This window comes from Odontesthes bonariensis, chromosome 22 (genome assembly GCF_027942865.1).
Source record: "Odontesthes bonariensis isolate fOdoBon6 chromosome 22, fOdoBon6.hap1, whole genome shotgun sequence".
In the NCBI taxonomy this organism is placed as follows: Eukaryota; Metazoa; Chordata; class Actinopteri; order Atheriniformes; family Atherinopsidae; genus Odontesthes; species Odontesthes bonariensis.
Genome location: NC_134527.1, coordinates 14043746 through 14068225, shown reverse-complemented (window position 1 = coordinate 14068225; position 24480 = coordinate 14043746). Strand labels below are relative to the sequence as shown.

Genomic DNA, 24480 nt, shown 5'->3' with positions numbered 1-24480 from the left:
GATGGAAGCTAGATTAGCAGATTTTCAAAGAGGCAGCATTTTGTGTACGTGCACGTGTGTGTGCGTAAAGAGAGGTAGAGGATATAGAGTCAAGCATGTCATCACTTGCTATCCATGATGGATGGTCATTTCCTCACTTTCCACAAGATCTTACACAGGATTTCTGGAATTCTAAAGGTGTAAATGTGTGGGAGCTGGATTCCTCAAGCAGACTATATATCTTCTATGTATTCAGACCACTTTCACTTACACTCCCATGTTGTCAGAACCTCTTGGTATCAAATTAATAAAGAGGAAAGCCTTCTGGAGAGCCTGCAGTTTTCAGTGCTGCGAAAGGGTGCATTTCCAAGTCATTATTCAATTTGCTGGAATTGAGGTTGTGGAGTGGTGTATTTCAAACTGGACCACAATCTTGTCTAAACCATTACCAAGTGGGTTTTTTTTATATACTTTCTTTTTAATGTTTTTCCTTAGCCAAACAGCTACTGAAACATTGTGTGAATGCCATGTAAACAGAAAAGGCAAAGGCTCCTGTCTCCTGATAGTAAGCTTCTAAATTCCACAATCTCCTCTCCAAATTCTTTGTGAACTGGATCGTAAGTACAATATAATGTGATACCTCATCAGTATCAGTTAAGCACAATGTTTCAAAACGGTCAAAACTGCCAAATCATTCATAAACCAGTCTGCATTTCTGAAAATCAGTGTTTGTCAGTGAATGCTTATTCACCATGCACATGGGAATGCAGTGGCGGTGGAATAATAAGTTCTGGAAACTGAGGTTTGAATTCAGTCATGAGACACTCTTTTTGTCAATTTCATGAGCCTTATTCAAAAATGATCTCTTGGTTCTCCTTTGGTAATTCACACACCAAGCAGAGGTGGTTGAGCCCTGCATCAGTGTATGCTCGCACACATCATACCAGTTGTTGAATCAGGTGAGTGATGACAGCATCTTTGGTTAAAGTGGTGTGTTCTGCCTGCCTTTGCTGCTGTGACTGCCTTCCTTGTTGGATTTAAGCCATAAGAATGGCAGATCAACTTCAACCCCTGATTCCGCCTTTGTACTCTCACATATGACACCGATCACAAAGAAGGTGCATCAGTCCCAGTGACTTTCCAGATTCATTGGTTGGCTTTCCATTCACCAGTGAAGCAAATCTGAAACTATCTACTCCTGTAGATTTACAGTCTGCCGGCCCAAAATGGAAACAGCTGGTGAGTTACGCTACTTTATTCTTTGCCACGTAAGTTTTCTTTCAAATACCTTTTGCGGAATGATTTTTTAATTTTCACCATTGATTTTTCTAATTTACATGTTCTAAATGTGAGTGACACAGAGCAATAGAAACCTGGCGACTGAAATTAAACATTCCAGTTGTTTACAGACTTGTAAAATACCAAAATGGTATTCTGACAACTATACTAGTAATGTCCAAATGTTCCTCTTTGGGCTATCATAGTTGGTTCCTTATGATTATTCAGCTGTCTGACCTACAGTTATTCCACAGTATATCAGTACTCTTGAATGACATCCAAGCCTCTGGGAACTGACTTTATAATAAAATCAAGCACTGAATCAAATAGCAGCTAAAATAGATCAGTTCTGACAAGACAGCCTTAAGCTTTGCAGTCTCCCTTACAGTTCGTTATACAGTGAACTCTTCAACATGACAAAGATTCAGTGACATTTTGGACACTGATAACTTCCTAATGTCCTCCTTAGTCCTTACAATGTCAGAATGGTACTCTACACAGTGTTTATCTTTTTCTTAGCAAATACTAATCACGAGCTTCTGTTTTTTTTTTAATGATCTGAGCCATTTCTATAGCAAAGCTCAGTTTGAAAGGACATAATAAATCCAAATAAGCTATCTTAGTGTCATTATGGCACATCAAGGTTTTTTGCTTTCAAGATAAAGTCATAACTAAACTGTGTGCTTGCTTGATCATTTACCACTGACAGCTATTTGACAGATGTCTAGCAGAAAAAAGGAAAAAGAAAAGAAATGCAATCGACACATCCACAATTATCAGTCTAGATGATAATATTTAGTTAATCCCATCCTTCATTGCATTTACCATCGCCTGTGATCAAAGTCTGCCAAATTCTTTAGTTAAGTTATCCTCTATTAGGCTTAGTGTCAGTATGAGAGACTGCAGCATGGACACAGCACGCTCAGTTAAACAAGCTACGCAACATTAATTTGCCTTGCCAGCTCTACTGCAAAGGCACACATGTGCAGGCACAAATGGATCAAGACAAGACATAGAAACAGATGTCCTGTCACAGTGTGTCTAATGTAGACAGACAGTGGGTGAGTGGGTGAAGAAACGATTGGACGCAGTGAGCCATCCATTCGACTCACAGGGGATAATGATGAACTTTGCTTACACTGAGCCCACAGTATAAACTTGCGCCTGTGGATAGTAGAAATACAGCTGCTTGGGTTTCTTCAGTAACATATCAAGTGAAACAACCGATCCAGAAAGAGCTTATACTTCAAAGTGAGCCTGCAAGTCTAATTTATGATGCTGAAGACAGATTGTGGTTGCACTTTTGTTCAATAAATTAGAATCATGGCATTGTTTATAAAGTACTCTTAGCCTCTTAGTTTCTTAGCATTACATGTAACGTGCTAATAATACATGATGAAACAAATAATTCATATATAAGAAATTACGCTAAGACATATAATGTGTTAGTATGATAAACAATGAGTTATTTAGTTAGTTAATTAGTGCAATGAGGCAGGCGGCCAACTTAAGCTTAATGTCTGGCTGGAGCGTCATAATTAGCCTAGTGACATGAGAGCAACATTGATCATCTCATCTATAACTGTGTTCCCCAAAATGTCAACTTCTATAAATTAATGAAGTAATATTATTGAATATTTTTACTGTGTGCTTGTTAACACCATACTAAACTATACAAAAATCATGGTAAAATTGCTTAAAACAACGAACTGAGTAGTGAACTCTTTGCTCAATTTATGGATACTGTTGTAGTTTTTAAATCACATTTAAAATGTTCAACTGCTGATTTTAGGAAGCTTTTTTCAATTTTTCCCCAGATGGCAATTAAGTGTTCAAACAAGCAAACTATGTAAATACCTTAGTCTGAGTTATCAAGCTTGTTTCTATTACTGCAATGCCAAGGGGCCGAAAATATTCAGTATGTCACAAAAAAGGCAGGAAACACAAGGAATAAAAAAAGAAAAATGCCCCCTGAGACAGCTTGACCCCCAGGTTGAGAATCATTTAAAATGAACAACATTCTTGAAACTCAACTGAGCTTATTCCCTTCCTCATACATTTGGTGAACTTCACATGTAGTGAACTTGATGAAAGCATACACACACTTGAACTGAGTGTGCCATTCCAGACATGTTTACGCAGACAAAGTCAGATCTTCAAGTAGAAACTCTGGCAGGCTTTGTCTTTGTCAAAAGATCCCCCAATCCCCATCTATTCCTACACCCCCCCCTCATCATTCTTTCTGACCCCTGGGGAAGGTTCAATTTTAGGGACTAAACTCCAGCTTGGCTCAAGACTGTCTGTCTCCCTTTCTTGTGTTTTGCTTTAGTTTACTGCCTGCAGTAATATTCTTACCAGTAGACAAGCCAAGCCACCATATGAACATTCCCACAATACACTTGCGCTGACAGAAGATGAGTCGCATCTTTCACTATCACTGAAACCTAATAACAGAACACTTACTGCAGGAGGATCTACATGGGTACGGCTATTGTTCGTGTGCTTATTGACTAGTGAAGAGCATTAGCTTCACGCTGTTGTTGACACTGGTTTCATTGATGCTTCATCCTCAGTCTGTCACTTGAGTGCTTTGGACGAGCCCCAAACAAAGCTGACTCGAGAAGCCGTAGTTAGGTCTGGGAAACAGCCACCACCAGCCCGTCCACACAAGGACAGCGGCCAAACAAACTGTGCTCCCCCTCTGTGTGACACTGTCAGCGTGTCTGAGGCCCTACTGTCTGTGATTGATGACCAGGGTTCTGCACATTTCTGCAGCCGACTCATGCTAACTCTGTTGGCTGAGAGTCACCTCTGTTCTATTTAGTTTACATTACTCTTATTATTTGTCTGACCAACCCAGCTGCCGAGTGCGTGGATGGGAGGGGTTTTTCCATGCTCTCAGCTGTCCAGGTATGTGTAATGAAATCTTAAGTTTTGTTTTGAAAACCCTGGGAGTTCCAGTCATTTTCACATTTGAGGTTTTCCTCTCTGCTCCCCTATTCCCCCCTTCTTTCTCAAAAACTTGTGCTCTCATGTATGGAACAGTCCACCCAAGGTTTCTTACTGTCTAATTTTCAGCCCTTTCAAAAAGTAAAAATAAACACAAGGTGGGGAACACCCTGCATTTTGACCACGTTACGTAGAGAGGGAGAAAACAGATCTTAATTGTGGACTAGATGTATGTGCCATTGTGTTTAAACCAAGCATTTTCACTATACGTTTTCAGAAAGTGTAACCCATAAAGCTACACAAATACTGGCCTTGGAAACAAAAGTCACCCGTCTCCTAATTTTTTGGCTAGTGGTAGTTTTGCGCTATAAACATGTGCAGTCTTTAACTACCCTTGATCTTTTGGAAAAGTACAACAGAACTACTGTTGTGTTGTCCATAGTGCACAGGTAGATAAACAGATTACCTGTTCACTAACACGAATGCAAGCCTTCTGCTGCAAACACACTCCCCCAATAAAAATTGAGGGAGTGTGTGCAAAGACTAAAACAAGGAGGTGTTTGTGATGAATAGCTGCTTAAAATGCCAAAAGACTGCCCTCGATTCAATATGCAGATTTTTCCTTTTTGTCATTTTGTTTCGAGTGTGAGTAAGCAAGAATCAAAAGCCTTCAGTCAGGCTACTCATTGAGATTTTATAAAAATTTAAATGACTGTTGATAAATACTCTCTTTTCTTGATATTTCAACACATAATGGTGAAACATATCTGTGTTGGCAAGGGGAGGATGAGGCTGAAGCATGAACTCAGTTCATTAGAGAGATGAGCTAAACCACAGGTGAAAATCAAGCAGTCCTCCTTGCTTTTGATAAAAAAAATGGCCAATGTTTGTGATCCACAAACTAGCAGACAACACCATGGTAGCTACATCCACTTTTGATATACAAAAAAATATTTCTACCAATGTCTTCTGCCTCTTTTGGACCACAAACGGAGAAAAAAAAAGAAGCCAGAAAGCTGTGTCACACTAGATTCTTCAAGCCTATCCATATGCAAATATCTGCATTTTTAGATTAGCACAAACTAAGCACATTTTCCAGAATGTATATATTTTAAATTATCTACAAATATTGGCAAAGATATTGACTGCATTGGACTGCAGGAATGAAACTGATGACACAAAGCAAAAATATAATAATTTGAATTTAAAAAAAAACAACACATAAACACCAGATTCATCCAGTTAACCGTATAAACTAGGAAAGCATTTGAAAAAGTAATTTTTCACTATTTCACAAGAGGGTTTCTGCGTTGTAGGGTACATAAGTACTAAGTATCTCACCTGGAAGAGACAATAGGTCTCAGTTTGGAGAATCAGAAACAAATCCTGACGGGTGAGCTAAAGCTAAAAGCTTCTTAGAAGGGGGCCATAAGAAGATCTATTTTTCTGCCATTTAAAACAACTCAATCCTCAAAAATTTCATAGTACTTTAAGCAAGAGCTATATATGGATTTTTACAGGCCGTTGTTTACACACTTTCCCAACCATAAAATGTTTGTGTAGCAGCACGGCCTGCAATCTGTTCCAACATGGTCCCAGTTTGCACGGGTCTGTTGAAGAAGTGGTGCAGTGTAAAAATCTCCAATATATCTCAGTAAAACTGCTATGAAACTTTTGAGGTGTAATCCATCTAAGATTACTAAAAATGTGCTGTTCTCACGTTCGCCTACAGAGTGGCTTTCAGCTTCAGCTCGTATGTCAGGAATCCTGTTGATTCTCCAAACTGAGAGCGCTCTGATCGCTGTCTACCGCAGGTAAAACACAGCACATAGAAAAAAACTTACTTAAAAAACAAAATAAACTGTCTTTAAACTATCCTCTGATCCTTTAATTATAATTTGTGCATTCCAGCTTTCCAGCATTATCTTGTATGTGGCAATTCATGAGTGACTGCAGCTCCACATGTGCCGCTGTACAGAGGAAATCAACAGCTGTAGCTGCTCTTGAACACCTGCAATAACAATCCAGGGTGTAGCAGGTTAGCCGGCAGCTACTCTGCCTCTCTCTTGTAATCCGATCCAGCCCCTCCTCTAAATTCTCAGAGCCACCAGTGACCCGAAAGGCAAGGAGAAAAGCTGGTCTCTTCTCAGACTGGATAAAACCCGTAACTAAAGATGAGGGACAAATAATTGGTGTGGCCAACTCCTTTTCCCCCTTAGAAGTTAATTTGAAAAACAGAGAAAATGACATGTCTGCTTCGAGTCTTTGAAGGCAGCAGTTTGAACTATAAAGAAACACATCTCTTTTAAAATTGGACAATGTGGCAGAGAGACTGTAATCAATATTTTTTGGTAATCAATTTTGAACTATCACTGACTTTTAAATACTGATATAAAAACAAAATATAAAACAGCGCACTGCCAAAGCACTGCAAGCCGATAAACTGAGACAGCTGAGTTGTTTCCCATATGGTATGTTGAGGCTAGGCACAACGCAACCTTAACTAATTTACTTAAGGAAGCATGTAACGTTTCTTTTAGTGATGTCATCAGTCTTCTGTGCCTCTTGAAAAGCAAAATAAGGAACTTAATCACCATTATAAACACTGCTACCAAGGCTTACATTAGGCTTAATGCCAGTGAGTAGTATGTATAGCTGTAAGACATTTAATCATCAGCATTTCGATATTTTCAAAGTAACTTGAGATAACTAATTGAGAAATCCTGGTCTTGACTAAGTTTCGACCAGTTCTGTAAAGACCACAGAGGGCACTGTATCTCTACTAAAACTTGGTTGAGAAATCATTCAGTATATCACTAGGATAAGCCTGGAAAATCACAATAATGCATGGCAAAAGCAAGCTCAAACAACAAAGAACAACAGCTGTCAGATGCCGAAAATCCTCTGCATCCTCTGCAATATGACAGACATATGCAGCAAATAGGGGTTGACAAGTCCTGCAAACTGACATGCAGCATACAGTCACACAACTCAGTGTTTGTTTACAATATGAGTTTGGTTAATCCAGTGTTACAGCCCTTTTCATGAAGTGTTGACATGAGTTTGTCACCTGTCACCTGTTTTGGCTGGCTTCCTAATCCTGCAGCTGATGCCAAAACCCTGTCAGGAATTGCAATGAGTATTTTGTGCGAGTGTTACACACACACACAACCAGCTTAGAGTGTTGCCACACAAAGCAGTGTGCTACTAAGAGCAGCGGAGGATTAAAATACATACAACTGAGCAATAACTCCCAAAAGTAGAGGCAGCTGCCAAAGATATAACAATGTATCTTCACAAACTTCTCTTCAGCATGGGTCAAGGTAATATTGCTTAAAATGCTCAGTAAAAAGAGCTCTCAGTTCTGCCTTACTAGTTCCAGGATGTGACTGAGTCGTCAATTAACATATTAGAATTGATTTGATGTGTCATTCTGAGGGCAAACTCACTTGATACGATCTATGCAAACCCAGCTTCTACAGTCACTGTAGCATCCTCCTCATCTTCCTCTGTCCCCAGGATTTAAAATGCAAAACTCTGACATCAGTGCATTTCCTTGCAGACCAGCTCACAGGTACGACTAAAAATGCCCTCTGCACTTTCCCGAATCTATGGAAAGAAGGACACATACGAAACACATTTCACAGTCTGTCATCAGGGGCTGAGAAGCAGGAATAACACGAACAAGACAGAAATTGATTTCATCTGTTTCCCCATCTCCTCTCACAGTCTGAGTGGAACTCGATGTCACTTGCTATTTAGTGGACAAGCATGAGGTTCCACTGCAGAATCGAATACGGTGCAGAACATGGTCAAGAGTAGAAAGTCTTCAGAACAAAGCTTTTCAGATTAGTCTGTTGAGAGAGCAAACTGTCAGAGGAGATCTTGATGATGTGTTCTTCATTAGGTAAAATAAAGAACCTCCTCTTCACACACAAAGGGGGGGGTTGATGCAGAAACCTCAGTGCCATAAAACATATTTCTGTGTTCTTGACACAATATCACATTAGGAAAATACAATATTATATTAAGAAAACAACAGCTGGGTAAAGCAGAGTGGATTGTTTAATTATAGACTTTCCCTTTTAATTGACACAGGTGACTTGCACTGCAACCCTGGGTGGTCTTATAACCCACTAAGTTAGAGCGTAATTATAGGCTGACTTTTACCTGCCTGTCAAACATGTGTGCATCAAGGAATGGTAGAGATTCTGTGCTCAATGTTAGCTCAAAAGACAATATAAACTAAAGGCCCTCACACGATGAAATAATACACTATTTTTCATTTATCTTTTTTTTGCACAACCTCAAAACGCATGCACACTCACACACTGACACACAGCTGCCTTTTATTTGCCAGGATCCAGCCGCAGATGGCGATACAGTGTGAACTTTAACACAGAGATTCTTGACATTCTTTCTGGGTGTGAGTTACTCTCCAACTCAAACTGATGCTTGGCTTCGGCTCTCTTTACTTTCCGGCCAGCAGGTCACTGTCACAGAAGGAGTCTGGGCGAGCCTCTCCCGCACAAACAGGCTGCTATTGTCTTCTCTAGGTACAGTATCAGTATTTTCCACAGCGCTGCATTGCCTCAGCTTCCCGACTGTGTATTACACAAATCACAGTCTGCGCGCTGGAGCTGCGTCTTTATTGAGCTTATTTGGTTGTTTATGATGGGTCTTGTAGGGACAAGTTCATGGCCTAATGAAAAAGAGCTCAAAGCAACAATGATAGTTAAGCATTTATTGACCTGAATGATCACTTGAAAAAGCTACCACATGCTTATAACACCTTTCTGGTAAGTAGCACTCTGAATCTTTGAGTACCCAGAGAAGATAACTGATTAAGGTGCCGTTTACACATAGGCTACCCGGGTATTTTGAAAAACGAAGACCTTTCCCTTCGTTTGTGCCTTTCGTTTATACACAAACGGAGTTTTTCCTCCGAAAACGAAGCTAAAAAAAAACTCCGGCAAAAGTGGAGATTTTTTAAAAACTCAGTTTAGCGTTTGTGTGTAAACTGGTTGAAAGAGACGAAAACGGAGTTTTCAGAATGGAATGCGGAGTTGTCGTCATAGTACAGAGCCCCGCCCCTATCCGTCATGTTGGCAGAATGCTAGCGTGAGAACGCCTTTCTCTCCGTCCATTGTTTATCTAGCAAGCATGGAGGTACTAGCAGCATTTCTGTTGTTGAGAGCTATACACGCTTGTGTGATTTTGAAAATTACAGTCATACAATGTATTGAACAACAAAGACATTTTTAGCAGTTTTATAGTCCAGCGCAACGTATAAAAGTAGCTCAGTCTCGCTATCAGTCCACACACATGAGCCTGGCGCCATATTTTCTTCTTGAAAAAGATCCGGAAGTTCTTCCTGTCAGCGGTTCTCTATTAGGCTTCTGATTGGCTTGTGTGGAATTCTCATTGTTCTAACACTGCCAATGTCAGGCTTGGCGTAATTTAACAGCTCCTGATAGCGTATTTATCCGGATCAATGTAGACGTGGTTTTTTTTTAAAACGGGGCTGTGTGCACCTAGTTTTTTTTGCAAACGAAGGTTAGAAAATATGCGTTTTTCAAAATACCCGGGTATGTGTAAACGGCGCCTAAGGCTACGGCTACACGAAAACGAAACGAGGGTTTTTTTTTAAAACGGGTATGAAAACGATTTCGACCACACAGGGGGGCTTCTCTGTCCACATGACAACGCGACGCTTGCTGAAAACGATGCAGTACACACGAAACACCTCTAGGTGCGCTGTAAGCCACCCCCACCGGTTACACCAGAACAATAGAAGAAGCAATGCACATGCGTGTACGCCCCTACTTCTAACAGCGCGAAGCTCACGTTGTTCCTTCAACAATGCCGCTGTAGTTAGCAGTGTCTGCAGCAGTGCTGCTATCAATGTTGTAGGGTCCATGATGATCGCTGTCTGTCCTTGTTGTGTTGTCTTCTTCTTCCGGATTTTGAATAGAAGCCGCTTTTTTTCTGGTCACTGACGTATGTGTATACGTCACTGGCGTTAGCCATGTGGCTGTGCAGACGTAAACAAATCCGTTTTCGCTGTAACAATGGAAATGAAACGACACCGTTTTCAAATCTTCCCACTCTGGAACCCGTTCTCAAAAACTATCGTTTTGGGGTAGTGGGAACGCCGGCTCCGTGTGGCCGCGACAGCCAAACGATAAGAAAAAGTATCGTTTACAGTGAAAAACGTTTTCGTGTAGCCGTAGCCTCAGATGAAATGGATCTCTTCAAAAGATTGTTAAGTTTTGCACAAGCCTGCTAATGATGCACTGATCTGAATCAGGTGTGTTGAAGCAGGGAAACATCTAAAACCTGCAGGACAGCGGCCCTCGAGGACCTGAGGTGGGTATCCCTGCTCTATACTGTCTAGAGGCGAGCTTAATAAAAGCCCATCACAAGGCTGACAGAGAGAGACAGACAACTATGCGCACTCATACCAATTCACCAATTCAGAATCACCAACTGACTTTACATGCAAAACTTGGGACTATGGATGGAAACTGGAGCACATGGAGAAAAAACCTATTCAGTGGAAATATACGACATACATACAGACACATTTTGGACCTTCTTAAGACGAGGCTAACCACTGCAGAGCCTTGCAGCTTGCACCTAAATCATTATGAACTTTGTATTGATCAACTCAGCCATGAGAAGTAAAAAAACTGTTTCAGAGCAGAGGACCAATGTAGAAAGTAAGTAGATAAATTCAGAGATTACAGCAAACTAATTTTAATGCAGGTCAAGAAAAATGAAGGAAATGGGAATGGGGGACTTTTTAAAGTTTTAAAAGTCTTAGTTTTAAGTTTATTTATTTCCTTTTTTTTAAGTTAACAGGTTTTCTGACGCACAAACACCTCACACAAAAAATAAAAATTAGGACTTGGGAGAGCCGTCTTTCTGGGTAACATTAATAAAATCATTTGTCGAACATTGTTAGATCAAGTTGCTTCACCTTTCAAACTTTCAGAAGCTTAGCTCTGCCATTTCTCAGGTGAAATTAAAGCTTCTGATAGTTTCTAGAATTTACTCCACTGCACGTGAAGTTGATCTTATTCGTTTCCGGTACTCCAGTCTGTAGATGGAGCCTGTGTCCCACCAGAAACTTTAGAGGAGAAAACACGATTCTCTTCTAGTCAATGTGGTTTATTTTACATAGCCTATCAACATGCTCAGCACAAAGTCAATTAGCTTGCCACTTTGGAGGCCAATTGCTGCAGTGACGGCATTACAATCTCAAAATAAACAGACAAAAACACACAGGATGAGCTCTGCCAAATATTATATTCATGAGAGGGGAATTAACACAGTCCATCTGATCAATACAGCTTTTTGATTTGGGTTACACTTTCTTCAGAACACTAATGGAACATCAACTGAGACCACATTGCAATCATATGTTGTATTTTATTAATAAATCAAATTTTCACAATCAACAATGTATAGAAAAATATTGAGTTATGCAACTGAACGTATGAGAAATGTTGTCGGTTAGTGCCCGAGAGTCAGACTCACCATGCGAGCGTAAGGGATCGGAAAGCATCCTGTCACTGTACCCAGCCAGAGACCCAGCACTTGTCTTGCACTGGAAAAAATAAAATAATGAATAAATAAGTTATTAGAAAGAGCTCATGTGTCTGCCATCTATAACTGAAAGGACCTAGACTAAATTTCAAACTCAGGTCATTTCCCCACTTTGACTTTAAGCCAATCATGTAAAGTACCCCTTCTCCTCTTCTGTACTTCGATCTTCAATCACCCCCCCAGTCATCCTGTACCCTTTTCTCCTTTTTTTGCCCCTCTCTTTCTCTAATAACAGGATGTCTGCTTTCTCTCACATGGTCGCTGACCTACCAGGCAAAGGGCAGATCTGCCGGAGGCTTTAAGTAATTTCTGTTGCCTGCAGTAGTCTCTCATCAGCAATCATGGATGAAACAATAAGTGGGGCATCTGTACTTACACATCTGTGCTTGTTAAATTAGCAGAGGGCAGAAAGAAAAAGATTACTTCGGGAGGAAGAAGATCAGCTGTGTTGTGCCTGTGCTTTCAGTTAAAGCAGGACCTGAAGATGATGATGATGATTCTAAAGTTGAAACTCACACTTGGTTCAATTGAACAATTTAGAGGAAAAGCAACGACATTGTTTGGTTTTTATGTCCTTCAGAATGTCTGGGAGAAATCCACGGCTGCTAATGTTGTATCAGTGAAAAAGAAACTTTATGACTACAAGACTGAATGCCGAATATAAGCATAGGGTGGAAGAGCCGGCATGAAATCAAAGTGAATGGCCTTTGGAAAAGTCATTCTTGTAGCAGGCCTTGATATTAATTGCTCCTCTGTCAGCGTGTGCTCATAGAAGAGAATAAACTGAAATCAATCAGGAAAACACATGATGCTCTAGCAGCTGGAAAAGATGTTGAAAGAAAACATGTGGGACTGAATCCATGACAGTTTGCATCTCGACAAAGCGTGTTTTTATCATTTATCCCTGTGCTCACATTACACGAGTGTTCTGAGAAACTGAAGTCTTTGGTGTTACTTTTCTTCTCATCTGTAGCCTTTTCAAACCAAGGAAAGCCTAAGTTTCACATCTTTTAGATTTTCTGAAAAAACCTCTCCTCCTTTCCACAAATTGAGTCATTACCTGTAAAGACCTCAAATACTGCTCCTATTGAGCTTGTTAATATGCAGCAAATAATCTCTGCCTGGATTGGCTGGACTCACTTCCTGCAATTATAAGGAAGGAAACTAGAGGTGAGAGGTCACGACTTGCTAAGTTTAGCCCTGTGGACAAACCCAAACTCAGGCCCGTATCTTCCAAGACAATGAGTATTTCTTTTTATGTGTTTATATGCATTATAAAGTGAATGACTTAGTCTATGTGTAGTACATGGTGCATGCTCAAAAAGGCAATAGGCTTTAAGAGGAGCAGGTTCCTCCTGCAATTCAGTTCAATGAAATTTAACGGTTAGGCATTCATTTTCTGTGGCTATATCTTAATCACGGTTACATTTTTTAAATAATTGATACTTATTTACCCTTATTTTTTTTCCATTTTTGAAGGTTCAATTACTATGGTTAGAAGTCAATTAACAAGTATACCAGTGCACAAGACAAAGACACTGAGATTTGTATCAAATTCATAATTTTCTGTTTTACTATTAGAAATAGAATAGAATAGAAAAATACTTTATTCATCCCCCAATGGGGGAAATTAAAAAAATAGCCATATTGTAGAACACTGTAGAAATGTAGAACACTACAGAGTTCTGTGAGGACTTAACTCACAGACATTTTCAACGGACAGGGCTGCCTTCATGCTGCCTAAGAAGAGGAATACTCACACACCATGTGCTAGCCATCAGTGTCAGAGAGCCCAACACACTGAAACACTTGAGGCAGGAGTCTGCGGTAGACCACAAAGAGCTGCCTTGCCAGGCACCTTCACTTGATTGCCATCCTGACCATGCAAGTCAAAGGATGGGAGTTATTCCTGCCAGGGGCAGCACCGGGGCAAAAGCTGGGTGGTGGACTCTTCACTCTCTCTGTGTTTAATGTTACCCCCAAAACCTTCACTCAGCCAAGCCTCAATGAGGTTCTCTGTCCTGCTGAGTGTATGAGGGCTGCCGAGCGGTCACAGTCAGCACCACGGACCTGAATGCGGTGCAGCAGGTAGCGTATCAGCCCCTCTGGGATCTGAGATGCTGATATAAACACAGAGTGATGTCACAGGCATCGGCTCTGGCTTACGTTGTAACTGCAGAGCAGTAGGTATTTGTATTGTGCATTAAACAGTTCAATATTCCCACTTACCCCCCCCTGTCACTTACACACTTGCAGCTGAAGCTAAACAAATTGACAGACATTAACATTCAAGAAAATGTCAAATCTCTGTACACATTGAGTTCTGAAAAATAATCAGGAAATGAAAGTCAGCCCCATATACATTCAGCAGATTTTGATAGTTCTTGGCCCACTTTGCCGTTCAACAAACTAATAATTCAATTTTGGGGGTCAATGAGGACGTTAAGCTCCAAAGGTATGCAGAATAAAGAAGGGTTTGTCCACTTGTATCTGTATGACAAGTGGGCAAACTGCAAGTGGAGATGAAGACAAAGCAACATGATAGCAATAAGCTCCAGAACACCTCAAGAACCATGAAGTGAGGCTGGTTTATTGACCACAAGTCTCACAGTTTAAAAAAATAATAATCAAAATGTACTTTTGATTTATATAAAAATACGTATTTCAGACTTGAAGAAGACCTCGCTGCTTCATAGCTTTAATAATTGTTGTCAGCAGCTCAAAAATCAATTCAAAAGCCAATCAATCAATAATTCATCTTATCTTAATACAACACACGCGACTCTCCCTTGGATCAGACAGTCAGATGGACTACACGGCGATAACAACAGCAATTACTGATAAGCATAGCCGTCATCATCCTCATCATCATCATCCTCATCATCACAGACTCCACCAATAACGCCGTCTGGAGTCCCGCTGATCGGCAGAAGCTGCTGCCAGAGCTTCAAAGACTTCAGCTGAATTCTAATGAAGAGCAGCACGGAAAACAAACTCCGGAGCCCTCTGCTTTCACTGGCGGAAGCTGATCATCAAACCACAAGGGCAACTGCGCACGAGTCTCCTTACCGTCTCCTTTTGGCCTTGAAAGCAGCTCAACGGGATCCCAGTTAGTGTTGATTGGAACTCTTCTGCGGTTTCTTTTATTTGAACGGGTCCCTGTGACTCGCAGCAGAGTTTTCCTAGTGCAGGCTACCACGGGTTACGGGCTCGCGTCGTTCCCCCCGCGCACAGCTCCCACCTCCGACGTCTTTGAGAAGTGCACGTGAACAAACCCGGCTCGTGGGAAGATTACAACATATTACTCAAGGTGCCTTAAATGTGTGATTGCATGTGGAGGAGCAGCACGGTTTACCTTAAATATAAACGAGGCAGCTCATGTTGTTACCTAACAAGCTTTCACTGAATATTGACCGTCACAGCCAAAGATTTCCAATGCACATAACAAGCCATGATGCAGCCATTATTTTCTCCACTGTACTGACAATATAAAAATAATACAAATAACAATCAAAATCACGATGTTCTGTTCAATGTTTCGACCAAGTGTCAGGTGGAATTAAATAAGGACCTGTTATTAAAGTACTCAATGCTGTACTTTTGTTTCAAGGAAAACTAACCAAAAATAAACTAAAAATAATAATAATTAAAAAAAAAAACTGACTCGACTTTTTGGATGAATATATTACAAATGTTTTATGTTTATTGAGCAAATTCCAACAAAAAAAAAAAAAATAAAAAAAATCACCAAAACATGATGCAACAAAGTCCTGATGGGATGACCATGGAATGAAAACTGTCAAGAGTGGAAGGTTTAGAGAAAAACATAGGCTTTTATAAATGCATTTTAATGCCAGGAGTGAAGTAAAAGAACAATAGAAGTTAAAACTACTTGATGTGTGGGGCTATGAGAAAGTCTTTAAACAAACAAAAAAAAAAAACTCCTGAAAACATTAACAATGAAATGGGACCTAAACAGTGTATAATTTGCTTGATTTCATTTAGCCAGAATGATTAAATACCATATAACTTTAAAACAACAATAAAAAAAAAATTATACTAATAATAACATTTTTCATTTTATTTCCAGAATATGTTGACCGTGTGATCCCTGCAAACAAATAAATATATCATCTCCTTAAAGATAAATAATCCTGATTTCTGAAGGTTGCACTGACTTTACTAATGCATAGCATAGCTTTCCACATCAAAATATTTTCTAGTATGTGACCCCGAAGGGGCTCAGTAGGTCACTGCAGAAAAATCTCCTTTGTTGAACGCAAACACCTCATCAAGAGCTCGAGACACATCTAGCACAGTTACAAAGCCCAGCCCCAAACTTGAGTCTTAAAAAAATCTTCTTGCACAAATACAAACAGTGCGTTGAAATGTACTCAAATTAGCATATTCAGCTACAAAGTGATATGAAATAAGGAATAAGAACAGCAAACTGACAACATACTACAAGGAAAATAAAGCTTACAGTAGAATCTTTGACCAACCGTTAATCTACCAGAATGCACACGCTAGTGAACCAGATCAGAAAATATCTAACATCTGATCAATTCCTGCAAACCGACACAGACTGTTGTCTTATTCGGTTTGTATTCATAAAGGCGGCTTCAGATGTTGACAGTGTGGGCGTGTTTCTTGCACAAGGCCTTGTCTTTTTTGGAGAAGAAAGCCTGGCCTTCCAGACTAGTAGAGCAGACCTGTAAAGAAAGCCAAACACGTAGAGATGAGTTTAGTTGCTCACGCTGTTTAGGTAATATTCAGCAATTTTTTGCTGTGTGAATTGTCTTCCGGACCTACCGCACACACAAAACAGGTGTCATGCCAGGTGAATCCAAGAGCCTCCAGAAACTTATCCCCTGCCTCAATGGGGAATTCACAGCCGTGGCAGTTGGTCCCAAACATGGTGTAGTAGTCTGTGCAATTCGTGTATTGACATGCATATTGACAAATGTTACCCCATTTGCTTTATAATAACTTTTCTTTATAACACCTTGCTTCGTACCGACTACTTCCTTCTTTACCTTTTTCACAGTATGGCTGTCCATCCTCCATGTGGAACATGTTGCCTCTGATTGGCTGTTGGCAGGCTACACAGACGAAACAGGGCACATGCCAGGTCTGTTTCAGGGCATTCATGACCTCCTGTCGGTAAAATGGAAAAAAAAAACACAAAAAACACAAAACATTAGAAACCAGTTTCTACGTTAATGCTGAATTACACTGTTCTAATATCTGACAATCTGCTTTTCTCAAATAATTCTGCAACAGACCCAAAATGTGAGAATCTGAGCAATTTAGGTTATTTTTAGGTTATTTTATAATTAATCTAATTTAGTCTCTTTCCACTTCATGCCAAACAAATAATTCTCATTTCTTCCACAGTGACTGAGTGTGCAGTTCTAAATCAATTGGTGCTAATTTATTTAAGCCATAAACATAATAAAATAGAAACAGATAACAGTAAAGTGGAAAGCTTCTACAAGTACAAATAATGATTCCCTTTAAATCAAAGTTATTATTATTAGTAGTAGTTGCATTAATGTGCTTTCCTGTTCTTGTTTGAATATATACTATATAACATCACATAGAATCGCATATAGAATGCACATTAACAGGATCAACAGCCGGCATTTTCTTTGTTTTTAACAGATTAAAGCCAAAAAAATCACAGGTATTAGCTTCCAGTAAAGGTAGACAAAAGCAGAGGGCAATATCTCCTGAGGTTTTGAACCCACCCCGAGAATCTTCGTCTGGCAGCGAGCGCAGGTGGGAGCGAAGAACTGCTCATAGCAACGCACGCAGTGCACCTGGCCCTTCTCTTCCACAAATCCATGGTCTGCCAGGGAGGAGTGGCAGTGAGCACAGTTGAATTCCTCCGGGTGCCACGACATGCCCATCGCCACAAGGAATGGGCCCCTTGTGAGAGCAAGAATGGGACATACGATTATCCAAATGGACAGCTTCAAACAAAGTTCTTTACAGTATTGAATTGTCTAATTCGTGAAATGGTTTATTTTTCCCATGGTCCGTGGTATAAATGCAGTTTGCGGGATTTACCTGATGACGTTGTTGCACTTGCAGCACATTGGGGTGCGCGTACCAGCTGGGATGTGTTCAGCCCTCTGCACCAGGGAGTTGAGGTCCTCTGGATGTGGCTGTGGAGTGGGGCGGTCCGGTCCTTTAAGAGCTGGACCTCCAACTTTACCAAATGAAGGAGCTGCTCCAACTTTAGGAAGACCTGAAGCAAAATACATTGGATTGGGTTTGTATTTTCCAACGATGAATGCGCAACACTCGGTCGGGCTGAGTCACCCAAACTATCAGTTTTTTTTGCAACAAATTCGGAAACACCTAGTTTTTCTGGCCTCTAACCTCTTTCTCTCATGTCAAAATATTTGGATACTTGAATGCTTGAGTCTATGGTTATTGGGAACGCTATTAAAAGGGATTATCTAAATCAGCTCAAAATGTAAGGTGAAATGCATATCAACATAAGCACGGCCGTTTTTATTTATTTACAGGATTTTTGTGACACCACACCTAGTCTACAAGACTATAATACTATAGTCCAAATGAAGAAGAAATGCCTGAAAGGTTTGCTTGCAGATCTACATGACATGTATATTTTTGATACAATGAAATTATTAGTCAATAAGAAATGTGACAAATAAGTGGGTAAAGGAGTAGAGGTGTTTCTTGTAATGCAACCTTTTTTGTAGAAGACCATAAAGAACCAGATTATAGTCAAAAACCACACAAGGAGCTTCACAAATGGAGGAAGAGATTTTCTTTATTATAGATATAATTAAAAAGTAGCTCACAACACAACTCTTCCTAAATTTGGTGCTTAATTGGGTCTTTAAAAATGGTGCTGGTAGTTAAATTCCCCACGTATTTCATTCATGGGGAATAAATGACTAAATGAGTAAAACTGTTGTGTAGCACATTCCATTAATCAGCCCCCTCCATCCAACTACTATGAGATATGAGCTTGTTTACTTGAGCTCAAGTGTGTGATAATCTGATAAACAACCAACAGAGAACCACTGTGTTCTCCTGCTTTCTCCCTGTGGTACAATTTAGCAGCTATTTCTTGAGGGAAATACATTAGTGCACTTAGCATCTGTTCAGATATGAGAGCATACTTTTTTTTGGTTGTATTTCTAATAATAATCTGTGACTGATACCTTTCAGCAAATATTTACATTGACTAGCTCAAGGTCTTGTGGCAGGAATTGCTTTATTTCATGAGTTTTCACACAAAATAAAATCCATAATACTGAATTTAACAATCCATCTGTGTCAGGGGATCTTGGGAAAAGCCAATAATCTGAGCTCATTAAGCGAATACCTTTAGTTTTTATGAAGCCCATAATATTAAATGTTTTAGTGTCAGGTATTAAACCTGCTATAAATGTTACAGCTTAGCAGCAGTGGTTTAGAAGAAGGGAGCTGCCCTCTGTAGGCTAAAAGAAGCAATAACACATAGCAAATTGTGTCCTGGCAGAGGCAGAACCCCAATAATTTCAGTGGCAGTAAAAAGAAAAAGTAGAAGCAGAACAGGTGAGGATTCCTGCACTTTGCATGTTACTGTACCTGATAGGCCTCTAGGCTGGAAGGGGGCTTTGTTCTGGGCAGCGGGGCTCTTAAATGCGGAAGCAGGGGCAACATTCCCATTTCTGGGAGCAGATTTGGAAAATGTCTTCGCTGCAGGCAATGTGTGCATAGCAGGGATGACTTTGTCGACTGCCTCACTAGGAGACAGATACACAATTCATATAAATCACAACAAACCCCCCACACACACACACAGTCTCAGTAAACTTTATAAGTTGACACTCATGCCAATTGTTTTTCTGTCTACCAATACACCATGATCCTGCATAAACTGATTCCCGTCACGGTCTGTGTTTCAGTGTAAATAATAAGGAATCTACCAGCAGTGAAATTAAAAAGTATACTAAAGCTGAAATAAAGGATTGGTTAATATGGCCTGCAGGCTAGTTCTTTCACTGCAGGCAAAAAAAAAAAAAAAAAAAAAAAAAAAGCAAAATAATTATGGGGCAATTTTAAATTAAGGATATGCACTGCCGCCTACTGTCCATATGTTTCCACAATTAATGACATCAGGAAGCAATTACAGGAGGTGATGCCACAGTATCTGGTGTACATGTTACTCCCAGTTGGATCATTTCCTTCATCTTCAACATTTAGCAGCAGTTAAAAAACAACGCTGTAATTTTACTGGGCTTTTTAAGTGGTTATGGCTTTAATTCTCCTGAAACAAGAAGGCCATATACACTATGATGCAGCAGGGGCCCGTTTTCCCATCATGTTGCAAAATCTGAAGAATCACAATGCATTTCAAAAGCAATAGAGGAGCTCTAGTCTTTCTAGTCTATTGCGTAAAAGATTTTGCAGCTTTCCTTTAAAGCTGGGCCCCTCTAAACATCTATCTTTCCTTTTTATAAGCAGCCTTTATTTTACTGGATCAAAGCTGCCAACCATTGCAGAGAGGTATGTTGATAGCCATGGATGGTAGGAGACAGCAAAGGCAGTGGCTTTGCATCAACAGGTGAACTGTAACCACAAAGTGCTATAGATTTAGTAAATAGGAAGGTCTAATGTGCTATCAAGAATTTAATCATGGTTTTAATTCCGTCTCGATGCAATGTCTTTCTCTTATCCAGAGCGTCATGTATTCCTGTTTGAATGACTGGTAAGTTACAAAGACAAAGAAGAACCACACCCTTCTTGAGGGAGAAAATTTTAAACAACGCATAGAGAACAACTTCCTGAAGTAGAAGCGATTCATATAAGGAAATGCCTTGAATAATGGCAGTTTGTGAGTAGGTAAGCATTTTAACCTCTTCTCTTCACAGAATGGTCAAGTCCTTCGAGCGGACAAAAAGAAAATAAGGAATAAAAGACTGAGAAAAAGTAAAAGCAGTAAAGAAAAGAGTTTATTTGGGCAAAAGGATGAAAAGCTGACAAATGGAACTGCCTTGGTTAGTGCAGAAAATGAAGGGAAATGACAGAGGCGGGCGGAGAAAATGAAATAAGATTACAGAAGAAAGTGGAGGCTCAAGTTCACACAACAGACTACAGAACTGCAAATAAGCCATTCAATAATTCTACACTGTGTATCGATTTGTACATATTTTCTGTGTGCATGCATCACATTTACATGAAAATAATTACATGTTCCCAAATAAAATGTATCTTACAACAATGTGAGCATGAAGGTTTGATTCCTTGTCATTTTTGTTGTCAGACATTCAAAACGGTCTTACAATTGGCCAAACTACAACAATAACTATGCAAGTATACAAAATTAGGCTATGTAAGTAATGGTCGAAATTAAATAAAACAGACAAAACAAAGCCTTTACAACTACACATTTAGCACTCGCGCTGAAACGCCATGATGCCAGTCTCTCAGCTTGTTGTACATGAGTCCAACAACTTCTGGATCCAACTTGTTCAGTCTGATTTGCCCCGTAAGAAAAAATTTTAGAGATGAAAAAGAGAAATGGAAAAAGTTGGACAGTTAAGAAAGGAGAAATACAGTAAAAGACAATGCAGGAGATACAGAAAATAAATGAAGGAAAAGACTTTTTTTTCTATTTTTCACAAGTCCACAGAATAAAATCTCCCTAACAGGAACAGAGCAAGATTCTCCTTCTGGCAGGAATGCTGTACCCACATTACCACTTAATAACCACAGCTTCCAGTGAATGACATACTAATCGGTTGGCGATTTGGTGCGGAGGACAGTCTGTGTTTTACTGTCGATTAAATCGACTTTAAACTGAGAACAGCAGTGGTAATCACAACCTCTGCTGACTCTATAGCCGTCTCCATGCCTCTGTCTTCCTCTGAGAGCTCTGAATGTGGTTTCTCCAGATTAAACCTTTAATAAAGCATGATACTGTAGGAGCATAAGATCAGGAAATCAGTAAATCCCAGACCCCAAGACAAGCTGTTGAGAAGATTTTGTTGGCCAACTCTGAATTTGAAACCCTTATGACCAAGAAATGGTCATAACAGAACTGTTGCTAAAACACATGCATTACTTCCTGCAAATGTAATAAGACATTTGAAAGACTGAGACTGGCCAGGAAAAAACACCCGCATATACTCTAAATTAAATCCTATTAGAAAACCACCAACCACTTACTTCTTTCCACTGTTCTCTGGATTTTGTTCTGCATTAGAGAAAAAAGAAAAAGATCAATGAGAATATGATAAAAGACATAACAAAAGGTCAGTGAGAATATGAGCGGATAGAACAATGTTGCTACTGGTTGAAACTCTACATTTAATTCAACCTAGTCCAGGCTCACCTTCTGAAAGTAAATTTCAAAAAGAAAGTGTAAGCACTGTAAGCTAGACATCTGGGTCTATTTTCCAAGCATTAATTGCAGCAGAAACACCGTTCAGATTAAATACTTCACATATCTCACACCAGCTTAATAAGAAGACAAAAAAGACCTCTTAGCTGCCGGACACAACAATAAAGACGAACAATAAAGAACACAACTCAGCTCTAAAAAAAAATTTCACGGAAACTCTGCCCTGAAAGTGCAATCACATCTAAAATGAACTGATTTCCAATACTGTGCTTAGCTGTACAACACTTCCCAGCTATCAAAACAATTTCCAACTAGTTTTAGTAAACACAGGTAAGGAGCATAATTCAATTTTCCTTCTAATTTGAAACTTTTAAATTTTAATTTTTAAATCTAATGTGATCCCTGTGAGATTGGTACACACCATTTTCGGTACCGGTCAGCTGGGCCAGGATGCGGAAGGAGCGCGACTGGGAGGTTCCCGTTCTGGGGTGCCAGTCCTCCGTGTCCTCAATCAGACGCTTCTTGCTGGCATCATTCGGTGGGGGCATGCTATTATCAGGCTCCACAGCAGGTTTCCTACACAGCCAGAGCAACCATGACATAGTATAAATATACACTTCAAACATTTAAGTTTCCAGCAGTTCTCAATGGGATCGTCGCTGCTCAACAACTAGTTTGTTACTGAACTAATTACTTATGTTAATAGTAGAAAAAAAAAAAAATTTCTTTACCGCAGGGTATCAATGTTACAGTTTAGAAAAATACTCACACTCACTGACATATGTCATAGCAACCAACACACACAGTGCACGTAACATGCATACTGAGCAATACGTGCTCTACTCTCAATGCAAATCTATCAAACTGGTGAAGCTCGTAGATACACGTATCACAGTGGGACCTGACATCTATTACATTTAACAATTACCTCCTAGGTTTAACTTGAGTTGGAGTTCTGCAGGTGAGCAATGAGAATGTTGAGGTCAATGTACAAAGACAGAAACAATCCCAAATCTACAGTCACATAAGGTGCCTAAAACACTGACAATGCGCCGTTTTGATCTTTACTTACTTAGAAATTTTCTCTGGCTCGCTAGTTGAGAAGGAAACCAGAGTAAAAGTTAGCCAGGAAATAAAGAATTATGAAATGTACTTGAAAAGGTCAAGTCATCAGATAGATTAATAATAGTGAGGAAGTGAAAAGAAATGAGATAAACTCTACTTAAAAGGGTGGATTTAATTAAATCAGCAACATATTAACATCAATGAGTGCTGCACCACAAGATGGGAGTAATGCGCTTTCGACATCAAGGCTCATCTTTTCCAAAAATAATTTGACCATGCTCTAAAATGCAATGATATTTATTTTGAGTGTTAACATGCACAGTTTAGTGTCCTTGTCCTGTCTAAAACTGGGAGTCAGTTCACTGCCAAAAGCCCAAGTATGTGCAACTTGTGTGTTTATGTGTGAGATCAAAAAAGTGGCAAAAGTCAGGCTATTCTTAGCCAAAGCAAAATATACTGGCAGAGATTTCACTGGCCTTGAATAAACATACCGACACTAGTAGCAGATAAGCCGGACAGATGCAGAGCCGAGTGGCATTGCAGGGAGAAGTGCGAGTGTGCTGACAGCTCAGGGCGTAAAGCAACAGTGAGCACAGATGCACCTGAGAGAATGAATGAACATTATGAGCTGACCCCCACTGGGTGTCCGGTTGTGTTTCTGATGTTGATTATTCACGGGTTTGTTCAGACTTTGAAAGAAGTGAGTCACGTAAGTTGGTGAGCAGGAATGTGAGGTTTGTGAGGGTTAGCTCCGAGAGGTGCAAGCATGCCTTTGGTAATCATAAACCATAGCGATGTAGAGGCTATAGTCACATTCCACATGGTTAGACTGCTATTGCAGCAGCCATATTATAATTCATGGCACTAACTTGGTGTCCGTCTCTTCCTCATCCTGCAAGCAAAGAAAGGGTACATGGAAAAGAATTGAAGCCAAGAAGGAGAATAAATAAAGCAGTTGGAGAAAACAAGCACAGTCCAAACCCCCCTTCTGAGAGCATGTGCAAGAAAACCACAAAAGCAAAGCATGCAGGTCGAGACAGAAGCACACACACACACATGATTGAACAAATATACTACAGAAGCTGTCAATATAAGGTTAGAGACAAAAGAAAGACTGATAGCAAAGAAATGCAGCAAGTAAAAAAATACTTTTAACAAATTGTTTTGTTTTCTGTTTCTCACTCTGTGTCATTTCCCACAAGCTATGAGACCAATATCCCTGAACAGGC

At 39.9% G+C, this 24480-nt stretch overlaps 2 protein-coding genes across 5 annotated transcripts in view; both read right to left on the bottom strand.

Moving 5' to 3' along the window:
- The window catches only part of bmpr1bb (bone morphogenetic protein receptor, type IBb), a 59207-nt gene extending 44174 nt beyond the window's left edge, over positions 1 to 15033 (bottom strand). Inside the window, exons 1-3 of the mRNA XM_075456537.1 lie at positions 14887 to 15033; positions 11749 to 11818; positions 7656 to 7815 (exon numbers count right to left, since the gene is read on the bottom strand). The gene's annotated coding sequence lies outside the window, so the exon portion shown is untranslated. The remainder of the gene's footprint in view (positions 1 to 7655; positions 7816 to 11748; positions 11819 to 14886) is intronic.
- Positions 15034 to 15494: 461 nt separating this feature from the next.
- Positions 15495 to 24480, bottom strand: part of pdlim5b (PDZ and LIM domain 5b) — a 35245-nt gene continuing 26259 nt past the window's right edge. The window contains exons 5-15 of one of the 4 annotated variants that reach the window (XM_075456313.1): positions 24121 to 24143; positions 23259 to 23279; positions 23115 to 23141; positions 22608 to 22762; positions 22012 to 22039; positions 19429 to 19586; positions 17890 to 18070; positions 17568 to 17748; positions 16854 to 16974; positions 16630 to 16745; positions 15495 to 16529 (exon numbers count right to left, since the gene is read on the bottom strand). In XM_075456313.1, coding sequence (XP_075312428.1) covers positions 16440 to 16529; positions 16630 to 16745; positions 16854 to 16974; positions 17568 to 17748; positions 17890 to 18070; positions 19429 to 19586; positions 22012 to 22039; positions 22608 to 22762; positions 23115 to 23141; positions 23259 to 23279; positions 24121 to 24143 — 1101 coding nt within the window. In that variant the 3' untranslated portion in view covers positions 15495 to 16439. The remainder of the gene's footprint in view (positions 16530 to 16629; positions 16746 to 16853; positions 16975 to 17567; positions 17749 to 17889; positions 18071 to 19428; positions 19587 to 22011; positions 22040 to 22607; positions 22763 to 23114; positions 23142 to 23258; positions 23280 to 24120; positions 24144 to 24480) is intronic. The other 3 variants (XM_075456314.1, XM_075456315.1, XM_075456312.1) reach the window with 3 other exon arrangements.